The 21,870-nt window shown below is 50.4% G+C and overlaps 5 protein-coding genes across 12 annotated transcripts; 2 read left to right on the top strand and 3 right to left on the bottom strand.

The window, feature by feature from the left end:
* Positions 1-1,778: 1,778 nt before the first annotated feature.
* Positions 1,779-3,733, bottom strand: PV10_07578 (uncharacterized protein). The gene is made up of 2 exons (XM_016372498.1): positions 3,622-3,733; positions 1,779-3,542 (listed from the first exon to the last, which is right to left on the bottom strand). The coding sequence occupies exons 1-2, from the start codon at positions 3,652-3,654 to the stop codon at positions 2,004-2,006; spliced, it is 1,572 nt and encodes a 523-aa protein (XP_016221830.1). The 5' UTR covers positions 3,655-3,733; the 3' UTR covers positions 1,779-2,003.
* Positions 3,734-3,936: 203 nt separating this feature from the next.
* Positions 3,937-5,824, top strand: PV10_07577 (uncharacterized protein). Its single transcript, XM_016372497.1, has one exon. It carries the CDS (start codon positions 4,225-4,227, stop codon positions 5,641-5,643), a length of 1,419 nt encoding a protein of 472 aa, XP_016221829.1. The 5' UTR covers positions 3,937-4,224; the 3' UTR covers positions 5,644-5,824.
* Positions 5,825-5,946: 122 nt separating this feature from the next.
* Positions 5,947-11,219, bottom strand: PV10_07576 (aspartate-tRNA(Asn) ligase). 3 transcript variants are annotated; one of them, XM_016372495.1, is made up of 4 exons: positions 10,386-11,219; positions 8,751-10,332; positions 6,576-8,697; positions 5,947-6,514 (listed from the first exon to the last, which is right to left on the bottom strand). In XM_016372495.1, the coding sequence occupies exons 2-4, from the start codon at positions 9,475-9,477 to the stop codon at positions 6,496-6,498; spliced, it is 2,868 nt and encodes a 955-aa protein (XP_016221827.1). In that variant the 5' UTR covers positions 9,478-10,332; positions 10,386-11,219; the 3' UTR covers positions 5,947-6,495. The 3 variants fall into 3 exon arrangements, with proteins under 3 accessions (XP_016221827.1, XP_016221828.1, XP_016221826.1); XM_016372496.1 differs by having other exon boundaries at positions 6,576-10,332; XM_016372494.1 differs by having other exon boundaries at positions 5,947-8,697.
* Positions 11,220-11,753: 534 nt separating this feature from the next.
* Positions 11,754-14,447, top strand: PV10_07575 (uncharacterized protein). The gene has a single exon (XM_016372493.1). The coding sequence runs from the start codon at positions 12,246-12,248 to the stop codon at positions 13,722-13,724; it is 1,479 nt and encodes a 492-aa protein (XP_016221825.1). The 5' UTR covers positions 11,754-12,245; the 3' UTR covers positions 13,725-14,447.
* Positions 14,371-19,998, bottom strand: PV10_07574. 6 transcript variants are annotated; one of them, XM_016372487.1, is made up of 6 exons: positions 17,546-19,998; positions 17,162-17,483; positions 16,935-17,099; positions 16,508-16,772; positions 16,401-16,457; positions 14,371-16,347 (listed from the first exon to the last, which is right to left on the bottom strand). In XM_016372487.1, exons 2-6 carry the CDS (start codon positions 17,221-17,223, stop codon positions 14,860-14,862), a joined length of 2,037 nt encoding a protein of 678 aa, XP_016221819.1. In that variant the 5' UTR covers positions 17,224-17,483; positions 17,546-19,998; the 3' UTR covers positions 14,371-14,859. The 6 variants fall into 6 exon arrangements, with proteins under 6 accessions (XP_016221819.1, XP_016221820.1, XP_016221824.1 ...); XM_016372488.1 differs by having other exon boundaries at positions 16,935-17,483; XM_016372492.1 differs by having other exon boundaries at positions 16,508-17,099.
* Between the last annotated feature and the right edge of the window lie 1,872 nt (positions 19,999-21,870).

Here is a 21,870-nt window from a genome sequence, read left to right as displayed (position 1 = left end):
TTGAAACCCATGAAAGCTTCATTACCAAGATCATTCTCAAACCCACTCGTATCCTGCAGATGCGTAACTCCACCCTGGACATTTCCATGAGCTCCGGGATTTGGTGAGGCTGCCAAAGTTGAACCAGGAGAGAGGGTTGGACCAGGAGAGAGGTCATCCCACTGACAGAAAACCGACCGCAGCAAGATTTCTTCACACACAGCCTTTTGTGTCTGGTTGGCTAAGAAGTCTTCCGGTCGGCTGCTGATCGGGTTGGCCTGATTCCGAATCTGATGCAGAGGGCATTTGCGGTTCGCTGTGATAGCCTGCAGGTTGTGATGAACAAATGTTAGTTCTTGCATCATCATCACGGCCCTTGGACAGCATCCCTTGCGGGCTCTTTAATCTAGGGCATTCAACAGGATGCATGGCTTTCGACGCATAGAAAGAACACCCCTCCCCTCCCGGTCCCGGGCGCCGTGGTTTGTCAGTTTGTGACATAACGGTGGCAATCTTGACGGAGAATCGAAAGGGGAATCAAATCATCAGATAAGTAGGCGGAAAAAGAAAGAGAAACGAAAAAAAAAAAACAGAAACGACAAATCGCACAAGGGCCCAAACTCGTACCACTGCCACAGGTACGTACCTCCTCAACACCCTCCTTTACACAGATATCGCAACGCAAACCATCAGGACATTTCTTGGCCCCGATGACAAATTGAAAATGAATGCAGATGCCCATGCTCCGACAGTTTAGATCACAGGGGAATTGCACATAGAAGATGCAAGGCTCGAGGATCTTCAAAGTGAATGTGCGCTTCACTGGATCGTTCGGTCGTCTGAGTGCGACAGGAGGGGCTGTCGGTATCTCGTTGAGCGGTTCGTTCATATGATGGATTGCTCCGTCGGGGATATCGCTGTTTTGGATGTAAAACGTGAGCGGGTCCTCGGCAGTAGGCACCGTAGTGAACGATGGCGTCTCTGGCGAGGGGCCATGGCTCGAGGACGCCAATGTCGAGGACGATGACTGATCAAAAAGGTGTGGTCGAGACATGAATCTAGGTGAGTGAGGGGGGAAGGAAGGGACGGCAAGGCGATGGATGAGTTCTGATCCTCGAGCAAGTCGGACGTCGGACTTGCCCTCGACTCGACTAGAGAACGACACTCCCAATACAGGGTGACGGAAGCTCAGTCCAACAAAGAGGTAGAATGACTGTGATGGCAGGAGATAGACCCAGAAGAGGGATCAAAAGATGGATGACCAAGAACAAATCTGGTTCAATCAAGGAATGGACTCATGAACGAGAGCTAGAGATACGAACGAGACTCAGAAAGAAAAAGAGGGAGGGAAAGAGTCTTGGGTTGAAAGACCAGATGGTCATCATGGCGGTTATATATCCATCACCACCGCAACCCCTCCTTTCCTCCCTCACAATCTTCACTATCCTGTAACGCACGCGATAACTAACAGCTACACGTTCCCACGGGGGCACCGTGTTTCAAAGGTGACTCAACACCAGGCGGAAGACGCGGGGTCAAAGTCAAGAGAGTGACTCGAATGAATCATGAATCGCATGGTGGTGGTGGTGGTGGTGGTGGTGGTGGCGTCGTTGCGTTACGATCAAAGCTCGAGTGACAAGGCAGAGATGAGAGGCGAGTGAGTGAAGGATGAGAAGATAGGAGTGGACACACTGTACATAATTCATCAGAAACATGCTACATGGCTCGAGTCATAGATATACATAGTATCTTCTCGAAGCACACCAATAAAGTGTATCATCTTTGGAGTAAGAAGAGTTGGTTTATTCATTCCTTGGTTCGTTCTTTCGTTCAACCATATACATATATATAAAGATGAGTAGCAGGGCCGTGATAAAGAACCCATCCATAGAGATTCTTGAGAAGAAGAGATTTGGTAGTAATAATAGTAATATAGATTCATCCATAACCACAGTCAATCAACCCAAGCAGAACCCATCAGAAACCCTGTGCCGTCTCCCTCGACCTCACACGTTGGCGTTGATTTACAGCTTCTCCCATAAACCACTCTCACTACTCGCAGAAAGTGTTCCCCAAGCAGGAGGAGTCGAGCCCACCGGTGTGCCAAAGCCCGACGACTCAGACTTGATACCATAAGGCTGCGAAGCAGGTATGGTAGGAGGCCTTTCAGCTTCAAAGGTCCGATGTTGTGGTCGATACCCCATCATCCAAGACACAAGACCTCCCGGGAGAGTCGAACCAATGATATCGTATAGACGAGCACCACTTCCAACAAAAGTCACGTCCGATCTGGTTTTGCTCTGCCATTCGAACCGGCCAAAGGCCTTGAATGTCTGTGGTGGGGCTAGTGAATCAAAGACGGCATTGTGGAAATCTCGAGCTGAACTGCCTCGAATGAAACTCCTTTGGCCAAGAGTCCGTCTTTGAATGGCAGCTCGTTGCGAGCTGTGCCAGTGTGTTCGGGGCGTTTGTGTCAGTGCCGAGTTGGCAGGGTCTAATCGGGCAGTGCTCTGGAAGGGGGGTTCTCGTGCGGTCGAGACGGAACCCATATCGAAGTTGCCTAGTTTCAATTCGCTGACGGTGATGTTCGCATTGGCGACCTTGATTTCTCGCCTGAGGCTTGATGCTAAGGCTGATAATGAACTTGTCACGAGAGACTGAGGGATTTGCCGAGGCGATGACAGGGATCGAGGGATCGATGGGTATGCAATGACAATACTCGAAGGTGATTTGGGATCAGTAGAATGATTTGCGAGGAGAGGGAGGAATTGCTGAACGGTGAGTACAGGACTGACAAGGCGTGTGTTGAGGGTGTCGACAAAGTCACTGGGAGGTAGCAATGCGAGGGGTCCCTCGGCATATCCGGAACACCCAGGAAAGACGACTATGCCTGCAAGTGTCATGTTTCCCAGAGAGGATCCCCCAGCGGTGCGACCCGAGTGCGGTGAGGAAGGGCGAGAAGACTTGGTGAGTAATTCTCGGATGGGTTCAAGGTTGGGATGAATGTCGACGGTGGGATTGGGAACGGTGGAAGTGAGGTCAATCCACAGAGGGCGGAGGTCAGCTTTGGCCTCTTGTTGAATTAACGAGTCTTCTTCGGTGGAGGAGACGGTCACATAGACAACATAGCCTCGTCTTTCAAGGTCAAGTGCCAGTGACCGGGTCAGAGCATCATGGAAGGTCGAGCACGCTAACACGACAATCTCTTTTTTGGCTCCATTGGGGAGTTTCTTTGCCCTCCTCTTCCTTGCATGCGCCTTTTTCTTCCGGTAGACTAGGTAGACCCAAGTCCCAGTGGACGCAACCACGATGGCGAGCGCAGTTCTGTTCCTGGACACCCATGCGGTAGTCTTTTCCAAGAAACCTTGTGGAGGTGGAGGAGGACGAGTGAAGAATGCTCCAGGTCCGGTACCTGGTTGACGGAGGGGACGTAGAGAGTCGGGAATCCACGTGGCCGAGTCAATGGCATCGCGGATGTCGGAGGCTATAGTATTGGTATGTTTCTCGATGTAGTCGGCAATACGACTTCCATAGTGGGCTATGTCCTGGGGAACACTGGCGAGCTGCGGGACAGGTTAGCAAGGTGTGTCAGGCAGTGACATTGATCGCGGATATCAAGTGGCACTGTTGCATATGACATACCAAGTCGAGGAATTGTTGATCGTCGCTCGTCATGGCTTCGAGTGGGATCGAGGTCACTGTTTGCTTTGTCGACTTGTCTTGACGGTGACACTTGTCGTGAGGTGGCGTGAGAAGGTCGAGTCTGCGATTGTCTCTCGCTCTGAGCCTTCGAGTATGTCGTTTAACTGTAACCAATCGGGAAGGCGGGGTTTGATGAGTGTAAAAGTCACGTGCCATTCCATCGACGGTGGCGCCAATCAGGCTGTCATCTTGTTACGAATCATCACTCTCCATCTCCTTCAAGACTACGTTTCATTAAACAAACGTTGGAGAGGCCTTCTGGCATCTTCTGGCGGCGCTTGGGGGATTGTGTAATCACCCAATTCGCGGGGCGTCTCCCTCACATCGTTTGTTATTCATTTCCCTACAAACACCAACCCATGGTCTCTTCAATCAGATGACCAACTTCACCACTCACTGTGGCTGCATGGCTTTCCAACAGTGACATGTTCTGTCTGCAGTGATGTACTCTATCCTTCTGTTTGTTTCATAGAATCAACCTATTTAACCCTCAGCCTTCCATCTCGTCAAGTATCTTCCTCTATCCACCGTCGTCATATAAACATGTCGCGCTCGTCGAGCAGAGAACTCGACCCGTTAGTAGGGCAGTTCGAACATCTGTCAGACAAGAGACGAGCCAACGAAGCCTTGGTATTGTTGAAAAAGATAGCTTCTCTTGTGAAGCCGATTATGCGACAGCGAGGTTGGCGGGTTGGCATTCTCGGGGAATTCTACCCGGCTGATATTTCTCTCCTGGGGATGAACACCAATCGTGGCGAGATGATTCAATTGAGACTTCGGCAGCCATATGATGAGAATCAATTCATGCAAGTCGAAATGATAGTCGACACCATGCTCCATGAGTTATCCCACATTGTCCATGGTCCCCATAATCAACATTTTCATGCCTTATGGACCCGACTTCGAGAAGAACACGAGGCTTTGACTCGCAAAGGGTATACCGGGGAAGGATTCCTCGGCCATGGTAATCGACTGGGTGGTCGACATGTGCCCATGGTCGAAGTAAGGAGAAGAGCCCGCGCAGCCGCCGAAGAGCGTGCGATCCGCACCAAAAACAGCGGTACCAGACTCGGCGGTCAGGGCATTGTTCGAGGACAAGACGTTCGAGACATCATTGCGAGGGCAGCCGAACAAAGAATTGCAATCGATCGTGGTTGTGGCAATGATACCGCCCAAGGAAAAGCAATCGCTCGCGGTACAGCAAGCAAAGGTGGCACCGTGTCGAGAACACAGGCCGAAAGGGAGGACGAGAATGAAGCAGCGTGGATCCAAGCCATGATTGAGCTGGTTCGCGAAGATGATGCCGCAGCCTTTGGAGATGACTCCACGACGACGCCTGAAACAGCGTCCGCATCATCAACGTCCAGTCGATCGGGTAATCTCAATGCAAACAGACTTCGACAAGAACAACTCGAGATCGAACAGAACCTACAAAGACAATCTCGCCCCTCGACCAATCCAAATCCATCAAACCGTTTGTCGTCAAACGGTCCCTATAATAGACCTCCACCGCCACCTCCTTCCCGTGCACCTCCACAACCTCAACCTCAAACTTGGACGTGCGACATCTGCACACTAATCAACCCTATCGACCATCTGATCTGTGGTGCCTGTGAGACGCAACCACCTGACAGAAATATAAATATCAGCAGCAGTGACAGTGGCAATGATAACAACACCTCCACCAAATCCAAGTCCAACTTCAAAGATCGAAGCCCGAACTCTGCGAATAGAGGAGGTAACAACCCCTCGTCTAAAATCATATCCACCAGCAAACCCTCACGTCATCCATCGCTTCAGCCACGGTTGAACGCATACGATTCTCTAGCACGAATTGAGTCCGAAGCCGCCAGAAAACGCGATGCTAAACCCATTGGATGGGAATGTTCCAATTGTCATAATTGGATGGAGGAGATGTGGTGGACGTGTGCGAATTGTGGGACTATGAAGAGTAGTTCGTGATCATGTAGACAGAAAATCAGATACACGTCGCAATGGACAAGTGGTTGGGCAGGCAAGGCTGTACTATTGTCAGTTCCAGATATTGGGATCACTATCCAAGAGACCCTCGGTCCTTCAGCCTTGTGGCTGGATTGATCCCATGACATGACATGAAATGAAATGAAATCAGACTATTGTGTTCGGAGGATTGTCAATATACTGACTGACTGATTGATTGAATAAATTGTATGGTTTGGTCCCAACGAGAATCAATACTACTCGAGGTTGTCAACACGATTGATGAAAAGTTGATGAATCAAGATATTTAATGTGGCGATATCACGAACTCCAATGAAATTTATTCTCTGATCCAAAACATGTTCTTACCCACAGGTATATACAGCTGGCGAGTCAAGAGCAACATTCATAATGACATACATACAAAGTTATCCAACTACTCAAGCGTTGCGGATTGATAGGGGTATGGGAAGCAAGCTACAGGGAACTCCAAACAGCGATCTTTCGTATTCAACAAGGTCATGTTGTCATGTCCAATTCCTTACACCGAACCCCAGAGGAAAAGGACTCGCCATGCTATGTCGATGAGCTCGACAACACTTCCCCAGAGCTCTTAGCAAAACTTGATCATTGCACTTCCTTCATTACTCATTTTAACGGGTAGATCCTCTTAGTTTTGGAGGTTGGCCCCTGTGACTTGTCGGTCAAACAATCTTCAAGTCGTCCAAGGCAAGAGTGCTGGTTGGGAGGCCGACTCATTATAGATCGTGCTACATGTCTGCGTTACCGTTCTGCCAGACATGCTCCGTCGGTACGTTTGTCATGGCGACATTAATGTTTAGGTCGTACTATAACTTATTCGTCTTGGAAGAATCTGGTCAAGGAAAACTTGGTTAGCTTGCTGCATGGAAAACGGCAAAAGCGGTTCGACTAACCTCATGATTGCTTTGATACCTCTAGATCCCAGACCATGAGGAGGATATGCGATCCAAATAGGATCAGCCACAGCACCCATCTTTTCTCTGAATTCGGATTTCCGGGCAAGGTTGAATTGCTTGACAATGGCATCGTATGTTGCTTGCAACACTTTGACCTTTGCGCCACTCATGTGATGACCTGGTGTCAAATGAGGAGCAGCTCCACCACCAAATGTGACGGTGTGGACACCTGCATTGGCTGCAACAGTCAGTGCATGGGTTGTGATATACTCGATTGTGCCCGATGGTGCATTGGGGAAATCCAGAGTGTACTTGGCTTGCCAGCCTCGTCTTGGAGCAATTTCTGCCATGACAGCAATGCCAACAATGGTACCCTCTTTGTCTTCAGCGATGGTGTATCGTCGATGTTTCTCGTCACGGAAAAGGTCAATGTTGGAAAGGTGGATTTGAGTTCCTTTGCGGCCGGACAGCCAGTCTTTTACACGAGCATTACAACGTTCCTTGATGGAATCTGGTACAGGAACATTGTGATCCAGATCGGTAAGCTTGACGCCTTCGTTCTGGGCTCGTCGGATTTTCCGAGCAACCTCAGGATCAGATTCGGCGGTTTTCTTATTGGGATCAACACGTTCTTCGGCAACACAGGAAAGTGTCTTCCAGCCGAGTCGTTCACCTAAGACTTGCTCAAGGTCTGGGCTGATCAAAAGCCACAGAGGTTTGAGACGGGTCTCCTTCTTAAGCCATTGAAGGAACGACACGACGACACGATAGTATTGGCTCACGTCGCAGAGAGGGTCGCCGGGTAGGATGGCATAATGGCCCTCAGGCACGTACGATACCGCGGCGCCAGTGTCGGGGTGGCGCCAAATCTGGTATCTCTCGTCGCCCCAAGAGGTAGCGGTGGCATCGCCATAGTTTGCAATCAGATCATAGAGATCAGGCATCTGTCGATCTTCGGGTGCAACCTCACGACCACGTTCCTGTCGCCACAGAGGACGCAGAGTGTCTGCCTCAGGATGCCTGAGCTTCTGAACCACAGGTTTGGCTGGGAATGACTTGGGGTCTCTGTGGAACAGTGATGCCAGTCGAATGTTGCCCAACTTGAGGATGAGCATGACAATACGTTCGAGACCAACGCCACAGCCAGCGTGGGGAGGTGCACCCCATCGGAAACCCTCCATATACTCGGCCATGTCCTCAGGATCGATGCCGACCAGACGCATGTTGTCTTCCAGCATCTTAGATTCGTGGATACGCTGGCCACCAGAAATGATTTCCTGGCCACGAACGAAGACGTCGAATGAATTGGTGTATCTTGGATCATTGGCGTCAGGCATGGTATAGAAAGGTCGGGCGGAACGAGGAAACTTGTCCAGGATATAATAATCGGTCTTGAACTTTTCCTTCATCAGCTCGCCGAGGCGGATCTCGTCTCGTGTAGCGAGATCTTCCAGCGCTGAGACTGGTTCTCCCTCTTCGTTGAGCCAACCGGAGTCATTTAGGAGCTTCACAGCGTCTGTAAAGGGGATTCTTGGAGTCTCTTCGAGCCAAACAAGATCTTCACTGGGAAATTGCTGTTTGATGATCTCGACTTCGGTACGATATTTTGTGTAGACACCCTTGAAGATGCCCTTGAGTACCTCGTCAATGACGTCCATCATCTCATGATAGTGCTCTTCGATGGCCATTTCCAGATCGAGGCCAGTGTACTCGGTCAAATGTCGATGAGTGTTTGAGTTTTCAGCACGGAACACGGCACCAATCTCGTAGACGCGTTCAAAATCAGATGCAATGGCCATTTGTTTGGCTAACTGAGGGGACTGAGCCAGGAAAGCCGGGCGTCCGAAATAGTTGACCTTGAAAACTGAAGCACCAGACTCTGTCGCAGCTCCTTGCAGTTTGGGAGAATGAATCTCGACAAAGCGCTTGTCGTCGAGGGCAGTGCGGAAGAGATTGCCAACACCGGCCTGGATACGGAAGATAGACTGCGAGGCTGCGGTTCTGAGGTCCATTATGCGGTTAGACAGTCGGACACGATCAGGAATTTGACTCTGTCTTCCTTCAACTTTTTGGTCATCATCCAGGATTGTCAATTCGGCTTCTTGAACAGAGAAAGGGACTAGATGGATGGTCAGCATACTCAGGCAAAAGCCCACAAACAGGAATGCATACCAGGCTCTGCGCGCTTTACGATGATGTGGAGTTTTTCGACTTTGACCTCTACTGTGTGGATGGATGCGGACTTGACGGGGATTTGGGGCTTCTGCAGAGTTCCAGTGACGAGGAGGATGTTGCCGGTTCTCAAATGTTCAGCCCAGTGGATCATGATGGCAGAGATCTTGCCTGGCTCTTCGACAAGTACACCCTGAACAGTGGTGATTTGTTGCCTGAAGATGAGGAAGACCAACTTCGCACCCATTTGTCGGACGTGTTGCAAGCGACAGCGGAACTGGACTTCGGTTCCCACTTGGTCCTCGGTGATGGTGCTGATGTCTAGACGTTGGGTGGCACCTTTGGTGGTTGACTGCATCAGCGGGAGGTCGCCGTAGCGTGCCTTCATGTCGTCGGTCTCGACCTTTGCGGCATCCTCGAGCCTCTGCTTGATGCGTTCCTCGGAATCATCGCGGTGTTCAAGGCTCAATCTTGACCGGGCTTCATGCTTTCTTTGTTTTGTAACTGCCCTCTTTTGCGCATTTTTACTTATGCCCTCACTGTCAACCTCGCTCATATCGGATTCATTGTCACTGGAGAAGCTTTCTTTGTCAAGATGGAGAAAATGGGCGATGGAACGGCGATGGGGCCCCGGGCTTTGGGAAGAGGTCGGAGAGACCTCTCCACCAAGTCTTGTCTCGCTCCCGTTGGGGTGTATCTGCTTGGAGAGCTTGCGCAGGACAGACATTTCTGAGACTCGGCCGCAGGAGCGGCTGGAAAGGAAGGACTGATGGAGTTTTCAGGATAGATGAAATGCCAGCCGCTGACGGCAACGACTCTTATGAGATGGTGACGGGACGGAGGGGGCCCAGGCTGTTGCAGTGGCGCTCGGACCTGGATCCAATGTTGGCCACAGTGTACGGAGTAATTGGCACGGTGTCTGATCTCTGGCTAATAGACGGAACGTGCGGCTGGCTGAAGAGGCTTTATCTGCAACCAATACTCAGATATCGGCACTCTGAAAACTTGGTTGAGATCGAGAGAGTATAGAGATGAAGACGATAATTGAGTCAGGCTGTGGAGGGGTAAATGCCACGAGCAAAGAATTGTGGTGTCAAGCAGGTGAACAGTCAGCACAGGTCAGCCCTGGGTAATGGCTCGAGAGACAGATCTGGAAGGAATAATGCAGACCGGTGAAACTGAGACCGACCAAACCCAGCCGTAGAAGGTCTGGAGTAGAAGGGTAGAGGATGGAGGAGTCAAGCGTAAAGAGGACGGTGACCCGGCAAGCCCGGAAGGGATTGGTGAGAAGCTGGTGGTAGGATAGGATGATTTTGGGTTCGAGTGCCTTCTGGTGGAGTGCTAAGGTGACCTAAGTACTTAGAATGGCTATCGGCGACTACTTGTTAGCACATGCGGTCCCATAGAAGTGGGATGGTTTGATAGATTGTGACTTGTTTGTAGCTTGTATGGTTTAAGACCAGGGTAAGGCCAGGGCCAGGCCGTTGCTGACTGGTGGAATGGCTGGGCGACGAGGCCGACGTCATGGTTCTGACTACTCTGCGGCCTGATGAGTAAGGGCAGTGTTAGGGACCAATAGGTGCTAATACAAGATCAACGAGGGGCAATTTGGGCCACTAAGACACTTTAACTTACAGTATATGGAGGGGTCGAGGGGGGTTTTCTAGCCTGGAACCATCCCGCGGCCTCCCCCAACCAATCCCAGTAATTGTTTCTTCGGCCATCACCGGCCAGGTGAGGTTCCCTCGTTCCCTCTGTCCATGTGGCTTCCCCGAACTTGTAAAAAACAAATGCCGTTCTAGGTTTGCAGCATCAATCAAGATCTCTGGTACCGCGGGACCTCCCTTTTCCTCGTGGACTAAAAGGTACTTACTCGGTGGTCAGGGCAACATTCGAGACCAGGAGCCTCCCTTAGAATACAGAAATGAGGTCAAGTACGAGAGGAGAGGGGTTTGCGTCACGGCGATCCATACGTAGGCAGATAGGTTACACAAAGCCTATCAATAGATACCTAGCACGCCTGGTTAGTCTTTCTTGACGGGAGGGACAGGGAAAGTGGTCAGATTCCAGGAACAATCAGCTTTTTCCAGCCATTGACTGGTCGGGTTACAATCCAGTATTCTGGTCCAACCCTTCCAAGTTCCAAGCTGGTCAATTGTTAGCTGGCTGTCGATACGCTGGGACCCGTGACGCTGGTGTCGCCGTAGGTGTTCATGGTCCAGCTGTAGCCGACCCTATTGGACAACATTTGATTGTGCCTTGTATGCCATATCATCATCTTGCAGCAAGGACCTCAATGATTTCTAATGAATGAATTTGCTGAAAAGTGACACGAGTTGGAAAAGTAACCTAGTTTTCATTTCAAGGTGGGACGCAGATATTCATCTGTGGTAATGTAATCAAGCATAGGGACCAAGCCAGAAGACAAAACTGCAACAGACTCTTGAGCAGGAGCTTATCTAGTGATCGATCTCCTCGGCCGTTAGATTCATCAAGTATGATTCATGCGTCAATAATTTGACATCAGTCTGGTCTGTCAGCAGAGAAAGGCCGATCACCGACATTATGCAGTTTGTAGAATGATACTGGTGACTGCTCAGACCTTTAGGGTACGCAATCATTTGATTTGACACCAATGGGTTGCTGAGGATTCTGACAATTCATTACAATTGTGCCTTTCACAGCCTCACTCACGTGCTTTGGCATTCGACAATGGACCAACGTCTGTACCTCGCGTGCCTCGCAAGCATACTCTGAATCTGTCATTTGCAGGGACTTCAAGAGGCTCGGACAAATGAAGAGTGTTTAATTGATCCGAGAAGCCGGACTGGACTTTTGTCTATATCCCAATCATCGTTGCTCCCATGCATCTCCTTGACCTGAATCGTACCGGGGCTACGCGGCGCCTAAGATGTTGTATTCGGGGCCAGCCTTGCTCCCAAGGGTTTCGGCGCTCAGGCTATTCCCTCGTGTTTCTCAGGTGCTCGGGCGTCTGGGTGTCACCAAACATCCCGTCCCCAGACCACCCAAGACCATACGGGCACCGCCTAAGCCCCTGTAGACACAGCCACCTCATGCGTCATCGTCAAGGAAGAAGGCCACTCGGGCCCTGGTAGTCCGGCAGCCTGGCTTATCATCTTTCCCTTATCCCAAATGTTTCATATTGCCGCACATGTGGAGTGAGGGACTTTGTCGACAATATCTGTAACAATTTCTGGTCGACAGCTATGGTCATCGATCTCGCTACTTGCTTGTCGATTGCTGCGATACATTGGAGTGCCTGAACCTCTATTACAAACATCTTTCCACCAGCCTCTCCACCTCAGTCTTCGAGCCTTCACTTCTTTATTCAGCCTCAATGTCCACGTCGCCGCGGTTGGCCGACTCATTATCGATTACCATTGCATAATATGTCCTCTTGATATACAACCCGGTGCAAGATCCAAAGGAACCCCACCATCCTCTCCCCTACTTAGATATGATCCACGAGTAATCATGGAGGATCGAGCTTCACCACAACGGCCACCTCCACCCACGATTCAACTTAACGACATGCCTTCAGACGTTAACGATGTTGCCGACACCAAAGACTTTGCGCGACAGACGCCACCTCCTAGACTATTCAAAAATAGTAACCCTTTCGCCGATAACCTGCCCACTCCCGACAATGAGTTTGTTGAGACTCCCTGCACTGGCACGGAGGAGGGCGACTATTTCACCGCAGGAAGACGTCGAAGCATGTCCCATCACCTTGAGCGAACCGATATCCCTTCAAGAAGATGGTTACATATTCAGGCAAGCTTTTGGAGAGCTTGCATGATACTAGGCATGCGCTTTCACGACTGGGCCCCCCCACGAGCGCCACGGCCTGCCTTCAAACACAAGATCCCTACCGACACCATTCCTATTGAACTATACTTCTACACGCCGCCCAATTATAAAAGAGTCCTCCAAGAAGATCCCTCTTTCCGCTTTCCAGCCGTCGTCAATTTTCATGGTGGAGGTTTCGTGCTAGGAGATGCTAGCGACGATCGATACTGGGCTAATATCGTCATGCAGAGGTCTAATGCCATCTTTGTCAGTGTCAACTATCGACGGGCCCCTGAACACGCATTTCCCATCCCCGTGGACGATTGTGCCCAAGCAATCCTATATCTGGTCGAGCACGCGACCGAGCTCAACATCGACCCAAGCAATTTCGCTCTGTCTGGCTTCTCGGCCGGTGCCAACTTGGCCTTCGCAGCCCCTCTCCGAATACAATACCACTATGGCATCGACGTCATCAACGACTTCAAATCCACCAGCCCGACCACCATGGGTAGCAGTGAAACCGATCCCGAGACGGACGAGGCTGGCTTTGAGGCTGGCGGCGGATTCCTCACTCCAATGCAATCCAACTCTGGCCTTCTTCGAGCCAAAACCGCCAGTCCGCTAAGAATCCGCACAATCATTGCCTGGTACCCTCTCCTGGATTGGACCAAATCACGGTCGCGCAAGATCCGCGAGTCGCGCAATCCCAAGAAGTGTCTCGCCAAAGTCTTTACAGATTTATTCGACGTCAGTTACCTCCCACCTCCCGACGTCGCAGGAGATCACTGTAGTCCCTATGCCTCACCAGCCCTCGCCCACGACCACATGCTGCGCGACGGTCTACCGAAAGAAATGCAAGTCTGGCTATGTGAGTGGGACATGTTGTTGAGTGAAGGTCTTGACTTTACCGACCGACTGGAGAATCTGGGAAAGAACATCGATAGCAAAATGATTCCCATGGTGCCCCACGCCTGGGACAAGTCGCCCAATCCCTTCCGCGATCAAAAGGCTATTGATATGCTATACACCAAATCGGCCATGAACCTGAACAAGGTCTTCCAGGACAAGGAGGGATTGGGTTGGGGCAATTCAATGAGCTCCCTGCATCCAACCGACACAATCATCGAAAGACAGCCCAGAGCGAGCGTGGTCATGCCGATATGATCTCGACTTGCACTTTCAATTCTTTTTTTTCCGACACCACATCACCTCTATCACACACACCTCAAGATCTATATCCCGCGTTTCACGATGTTTTATTGAGCGAGACTTTTAGCAATGGAGTTCAGGTTATTCGATGAGTTGCTGCGACCAAAGTTCAGACTTCTCAAGGTTACGAAGAGGAAAGTTCGGAATGGTGTTGTCCTCCACCAGAGCAGACGATACCACCAGACAGCCAAATTGGATTCGGGTTTCCACAACCAAAACAAAGGTAGCGACGAATCCAAAACAACAAAGTATGACACTACCACCATGACAACCACGAGGATCATGACGATCATGACGATTGTATTGACCATGATGATGAACATGTTCAGGTTCATGGTCAGAATTCGGGGGCTACAAGCTGGATATTCGAGGATTCTATCTCTGGCTTCCATCGGTGATGGATTCAATTTCATCTTTCATGTCAGATTCATGCCTTCGGGCCTACATTTGATTCCAGCCATTTTATGGGTTGAAAATTCTGTGGCAGGAGATGTGTGAGAGGATAACAGGACGTTTGCCTGTTTGATATTTTTCATAGGCTCGGGCAATCTCAAAAGGAGGAAGATTTACCAGCTCGAGGTCCTTCGATGCGAATCATGATCTCGCGTTGTAATGTTCAAAATATACCCCTACCTGTAGTACTGCTATCCGTACAATGATACTACTCAGACATTTTCATTCACTGCCAGTGTCACGACACATTTTTAGCCTACTCGTGCTTTGAATACTTCTATCGTCATCTTGAAGCTGTCCTATCCTCAGCTGATGGATTCCGTCCCGACTAAATGAGCGTGTCTCAGAACCTCCGAGTATTGTACTGTGCCTGCAAGCAGCCGACCCATCATCACATCTTCTCCCTGAGATGGAAACGTCGCATTTCAAAGACATATCTTACACTTTGGAGACATGCTCACTCCGGTCCCTTGACCTATCTAACATACATTGTCCTTGTGATACAGGTGTTGTTTCTGCTGATCTCCATAAAACTTTTGTTGACTACTGTCACTCGTTGTCACCACATAGAGTGACGCACACACTCTAGCCTTTTTAGAAAAGGTTTCATTGATGCATGATGAGCCACAGCCACTAATCAGTATCGCTTGAACCAACTACCACGTCGAGGATGTGGCACCTCCACTGCCGGATAGAATGCCTTGGCCTCCGGCTTGGGAGGGAGGTGAATGTTGGTGTCTTTGGGAGCAGCCTCTGTTGCCGAAGTTAATACCGTCTCGGTCTCTGAAGTAGTAGTTGCACCACTATCAGATGGAACTCCGATTACAGTGGTTGAGCTTGACGCAGTTCCCAGGCTTGATGTTACGTTGTTGGAAGAAGATACCACCGTAGAGAGGCTAAATGTAGAGCTATTTCCCACCGCAGGATCAGTGGGCAGACTTGATACTGTGGTATTTGTTGTGCTAGTGGCTGCTGTCGGCAAGACAGAAGTAATGTTGACAGTTTTGGACCAGACGCCGGTCCCAGTACCTGCAGTTGTTGGTTGAGTCGAGTTGACGTTACCTGTGGAAGAGCCAGGACCACTGCTGGGTGTTGACTGAGTCGAATTTATCAGTCCATAGCGGGAACCAGTCCCGGTGCTGGCTGTGCCAGAAGAAGTCCAGGTCGGGGAACTATAACCTGTTCCAGTAGGCTGCACAACAGTTGAGTTTGTGGAGCTGTATGCCGTTCCAGCCGAGTTGGATGACTGGGAGCCTGTGCCCCAGATCGTGCTGTTGGGGAACTTTGGTGTCAAACTATCTGGGGTGCTACTTTGTGTAGGCCATATGGTCGTACGAGGCTCCCAGGAAGTCGGATGGCCCCAGGAGGTAGTCCCGTTGGTCGGATATGGAATCAGTGGCACAACAGGTGTCTCTCCGTACACATTGGATACAGTGGGAGTATTTGATGGAAGATTACTGCAAGCATAATCCTGGAATCTTGTGGTATCGATTCCCAAAGGCCCACCCACCCGGTAGAAGAGACCAAGGCTCTCACAGACCTCAGTTCTGTTGCTGGTGAAGTCACCAGCAATTTGGATAGCATAGATGGCGGCCTGCAGGGTCGAGTAAAGTTCGGCTCGCGTGGTATTGAAGTTGTAACCATATCTCGCAAAGAAGCACAGCAAGGATGTCACTTGATCTGGGTCTAGCCAAGACTGGCTCATGCGATATCTCACCTCGAGGGTTTGTACCTGAGCACAGGCCGAGGTTGTATTGAGGCCGGAGTCAGCAATCGTGAGGGCAAATATAGCTGACCAGGTTGATATCAGTAAGCTTTGAGCTTGGCCGGGGAGTCGGAGGAAATCAGGTGGGATATATTTGCTGAAATCCATGGCTGACTCGACCAGGAACGTGGCAGCTGCATCTAGACTTGTACGACGGAGAAGCTTCTTTTCAGAGGATTCGAGGGAATCTTCCACCAGAAGAGGTTCTGACACCGCGGGGCGGGCGTCGAGGACACCTGCCAGGCCTGGTGCCGAGGTGGTGGTGAGATCAACATCTCTTGTAATTGCACTCTCCTGCGGAAAGCACGCAACGCGAGTGATCATCAGGGTTGGGCTGGTGGTTCGTTCTGTGAAGGCACCCTTGAAATATTTCAGTGTCCACTTCTCCATTCAAGTCGTGGAGTATGACTTACCTCAATGTAGGTGTAGTTATTCGCGTTGGTGACGGTGCAAGCACGGCAATCGACCGCCTAAACGATGGTTAGCTGAGTAGATTTGATGTGAATGGGGAGGGCCATACATAAAAGATGGTGGTCATGATCACATCCCAGACGGTGCTGACAGGAGGAGTTTGTGCAGGCTGGTTCATGACATGGGTCAAGGTGCATCCATCATCAGTCGTTGCCGATGAGGCCCAACCAGTGTTTGTTGTTTGGGCCAAGGTCAAAGACAGGGTCAAGATGAAGGTCAATGTCCAGGGGACAACATTATGAACCCACATGGTGAGTTGAGAGAAGGTAAGCGAGAGAGTTCCGTCAAACAGGTCCAAGAAGATGGATGAGGCACTGATCCCAGCAGTTGATAGTTGTCAGATCTTGTCAAGGGAGTGATCTCTGGATTGCAGAGGTGGAAGAGATGAGGAGAGGGGGAGATGAGGGAGAGACGCGAACGAGGTGAAGGTGAAAGCAAGGCAAAAGGAGACCAGAGGTCAGGAAAGGTGGACTTGCCATGGGATGCACAAGGACTTTCTCGTTGCAGGTGAGTGGAAGGCACGCAGGGCCGTTGGTTGGCGCAGGCAGAAAACTTTTGTTGAGATAGGCAGACGTTGAATCTCAACAATTGATGTGGAAGAAGGCACGATGTAGAAAGGAGTTCGAGACTTCAGCGTCATACTGCCCAAGGTTAAGAATTACCATGCGTATGGGTAAGCACAGAGAGGGAGTAAGGTAGGTACCTAGGTAAGTAACTCAACCATACCATAGAAGCTAACTCATAGCACAGGAGTAAAATATGCATACTCACAATACTCACAATGATACCCAAAATTTGATTAGGATACTCAAGTATCAAGTCTGCAAGATGCTGATGACGGATGACCACATTCTGGTTGAAGGTTGTAGTCTCAATTGCTTCTCCCTCATCCAGTCCGTGCTCGCATGTCCATTTTGTTCAAGACAGTGGCATATGATGCCGCAATCTGTCCTTTCCCTAGCCACTTTGGTTCATCAAAATGTCCTCGTAGTAACGCAGTCTGGTCCATAGTGTCACCCGCTGTCCTGCTCATCCAAGGTAAATTAGTGAGAATGTTGGTGAAGCTCGTTGAATGTAGATCGCATACCGCCATCTCCTCCATATCCAAGCCTTTCTATAGAGCATTCTCCATCCTCGAAAGAACGACAATTGAATTCATGGTGATAAGAGAGAAGGCATGAGGTTAGAAGTCGAAGAGCGTGTCGATGTCACGTGACAAATCTTCAATAGTGGGTAGGTGGCAGTGACAACTCGCAATCCATACCTCAATCCAGTCATCATAATCACCTACGTACCTTGGACACCAACCGGCTCCGTGGCCATACTTGGAAGTTCATTACGAGTCTAGATCGAAGGTACCACAGCTAGCAATTGACTCGTGTCGGGTCAGCTTCTGTGTCATTTGACAGTTCCAAACCCTGTCTTCTTGTACGTTAAGCAGTTGAGGCGCTATTTCATGCATCTTGCAGTGATGATGATCTTGGCTTGGAAGCATGATGATGGAGGGATGGGACGGGTATTGTCTGGAGGCTTGGGCAATAGATTCGTCGGCGACTTGGACCTCTGTCAAATCATTGCATCATCATTGTCACTGACCGGTGAGTAACCTGCCAACCTGCAAAACGGCCCGGAGTCAAACCGAATGTGAATGTCAGGTTGCGGGGGAGGAAAGTCTATCCTCTTTGGTCAGTCGCCATATATTGCCATTTACACCTGGAGTATTGATCTAGACCCCAGGTTGATCCATTCGTACATGGTCATCTTGTTCAAGCACGATAGGTCTATCGGAGGATCTGATCATCCAAGGTTCCACGGGATCGGCCCTGCTTCCTAGACTTTCTTTGACTACCCCTCTGCAGATTCGCAATGGTGCTGCTGAGTGTGACACAAGGTCAACTACCAAGACATAAGAGCAAGCCCACGTTGAGCTTCACTGGTTTTGTTGTAACGTTTTGTTACCGTGAAATTCGAAACGACAGACGTGTGCTGATGAGATCAGCACACCCATCTCGGAACATCTCATGCGGGCCAGACCCGCAGAATAGAAGAGAATATAGCTGGGCTGTAGTCTACATCTGGCACTGCATTTTAGATATCATAAAGCCAACCTTTAATCGTTTGCAAGATGCATACTTTTCGAGGTTCCTGTTGGGCACGGCCTGGCGGATGTCGTTTGGGTATAACAAGGTCGCATTCCTAGGTGCGTTAGTGACCGTGGTGGTCGCCAGATACTCACGGCAAAACCTCAGGCAACTGTTTCATATAACCCGAATCTCAGCAGACCGTCTCTCTGTGTCCCGGTATTTGACGAAATTCGCGGGCGAGATTCCTGCGCATGCCGTCGACAAGATGCATGTTGTCGTCCATGATGGTCCAGCCGTCACCCACACAGTCGCAGCTGCAACGGAGTTCCTTCTGCCAGGTTTAGTGCGGCCAAATCCGCGGGTGATGGATCCCTCCGGGTTGGCCCTGTCGCGAGTTGTTATCGGGAGGTCTTGCATTTGACACACTTCGGTCGGTCAAGAAACAAGATCGTGGTCAAGCCCAGACGAGAAAGTGCGCTGGTGCAGCAAGAGACGAGACGTCCGGCCGGCGCACACATACACATGCAGACGAAGTCTTGTCCGGGGGCAAAGTTTAGAGGCCGGCCTTGGAAACATGGTTGTGAGTAAACATACCGACAAAAACGACGTCTGGACCGAGGAATTCGCTATGGTTTTAGCAAGAATCCGCCCGGCGGTGGACCAGCCAGAGCTTCCTTGGTTACATTTGACTATTATCCGGCACAAAAGATGAAATACCTCACCAAAATTGAACGCCCAAACACTCAGAAGTGCTACTTTGCCATCTGCACGTTTGGACATCTGAAACTCGATTCTCCATCTTACGCAAAAATCTCGCATCGCATTATTATTGTTGTTGTTGTTACTCCAAGGCGCTTGAACATTTGAGAACCCTGAAAGGCTCCATTTGAGGTGGTGCAGCAGCCTGCAGGGACGGAGAACCACTGTACCGCTCCCACAGTCGAAATATGTGCGTGTATAAAATGCCTCAAGACTTGGACGGCAGTTGGGTACGACAATTTTGTTATTATGGAGACACTCCGGGTCGTGCATGCATAGCATAGCGAGCCCCGTCCTTGCCCCATCCTGTACTCCGTAAATATTGTTCTGCGTTGGACCCAGGACTCCGTAGCAGGCCGCAAGCAGGCCGAGAGGCGACCCAGAGCCCGAGAGGCCTGGGGAGTCCTCCAGGGACAGTGGTGGTACCCTGGGCTATAATATTATCGCGCCTGGGTAAATCCCCGTCCGAGAGAAGCTTGGAAGAAATTCCGTGCAGGTCGGTTCGGGTGCTGGGGCCAGCCTGGAAAACCCGAGACAGACTCCCACAATGGGGCGGGTGTCGGACTAGGCCCAGGCGCAACGAGAGGAAGAGTGGTCTGCAGCATGGAGAGACAAACAGCTGGCACGGTTGCTAGGCGAACAAGGCTGTCAGTCAATATTGTCTCCGTCGCAGAACGTACATACAAGAGGCTCAAGCAGGTGGACAGGAATGCAGTTGGGAATGGGATCTGGGTGCGGCAATCTCTCTAATCGTGTTTTTTGTTTACATTGTCAAACATTCCAATTTAGGGCCTGGCGGATTGGCCAGTTCAAAGTGTGGGATGAAGACAGGACTGGCCCGCCAGGTCAAGCCCGACGCCCGCGCTTGTTCCTCGCCTGCCACGCTAGTGGAAATTCGTACCTTAAGCTTCAATACAAATGGTGGGCCAGGCGTTGGGATTGAATCTATCGAGTCTCGACTGGACACACCTGGACCGCATGCTTGTCCAGGCATGACCCCGGTGACCCAGGTGAGATGAGTGCAGCCCTAGATGGGATATTCGCCCTTCCGGGCGCAGCCTATCGACTGAATTTACTAGCTTCTGTGGACGAATGAGGCTCGAGTAGCTGCTAGCAAATGGGGATGAGTCAGCCTCCAGTTGGCTCACTGAGCATCTTGCATCATTGTTTGTGGGAGGCAAAACTGTCGGCCGTCGGCCATCGGCCAAAGGGTGGAGCCATGACGATGACCTACAGGCTGTCTGCAATCATGGGCTAGATTTTAGACTATTAAACAGAGCAGCATGGTAGTGATCAACCAAAGACAATCCTAGGGTACGCGACACGATTCACCAAGTGGAAGGATGTTCAGAATGAGATGACAGCGCTTGAAAGCACGTTACTCGTAGTCTGTAGCTGATCGATTTGTGGCCGCATGAACTTGAGACTGACGAGCTTCGAAACTAGGTCGGCGAAAGTATCGAACTGGCCGAGTCGAGGCATGCATCTATTTTGTTCTGTTGGAAGGTTTGAAATGGATCGTTCTGTCAAGGGCAGAAAGAACGAGTGTTACAACGCCATACACATCCAGCAGAAAGAATGGCTTCAAATGACATGAACTACGGATCTGAATGGCTCTAACCGTCAACAGCTAGACAGACTGGCCGACCCATGCAGTACCGTCAAAGCCCGTCGATGGTACTAGGCAGTGGGTCAACCAGAGGCGGACACGGACGGGGCACAGTGAAGCGACGTAATGAAGTCAACGCAGGCGGGAGGGCGTCCACCCTTCCAAATGGAGACATGGTTGCGGCCTTTGGTCAAGGTAAAGCTAGCTACAGTCCCTGGCCCAGCGTTTTGTAGTGCTACAAGGTCAACAAAGTGTTGTTGGACGAGGAATGTCATTTGAACGACTGGAAAACGGACAAGCAAGCCACAGTGACGGCACGGAGTAAGGTGTGTATTTGGGAGATGGTGAGGCATGCATGGCATGTTTGGCCAGTTGTCGAGGGCAGGATCTCAAAAAAGGGATCTACCACACGGATGCAACATCATCGACATGAGATTTCGGGTATGATGCAAGATTCCATCATAGCCATGGTGTACCTTTAGCCGCGAGCCGTTTGCTGGAGGGGATGTCGCGCCAGACTACCAAGTTGCAAACATGAGGAGGGGTGGACGGCTGGCAGTCACCAAGTAGAAGGTGTAGTCAGCCATGGGCCACGTAGGATGTGGTGAGGTGAGCAAAAGCGACGTTGTGGCGGGCCAGGGTTTTCAGAAGGTATAGCCGTCCGATCCCATCGTGAGAGGGCGAAACGATGCTTGCATAGGTAACTTAGTACTCCGTAGGCACTTGGCTTTGGTCGCCCCGACGTGGAACATGGGGTTGCGGTCGGGGTTGGCTTCTCAAAGACACAAGCAGCGACGGAAGAATAAAAATCACATGGAAATGTGGGAGTGCTTGTCAAATCAACAATTTAAAACCTGTAAGGAAATCAAAAAAATTCAATTCAAATAAACCTTTGAAACTATTATTGTTTGTTCATTATTGTGCAAGTGCCTGCAACCTCTTTTGTTGGCAGGAACGACC

Source organism: Exophiala mesophila, assembly GCF_000836275.1.
Source record: "Exophiala mesophila strain CBS 40295 unplaced genomic scaffold supercont1.5, whole genome shotgun sequence".
NCBI lineage: Eukaryota > Fungi > Ascomycota > Eurotiomycetes > Chaetothyriales > Herpotrichiellaceae > Exophiala > Exophiala mesophila.
This window is presented reverse-complemented; position numbering and strand designations above follow the sequence as displayed.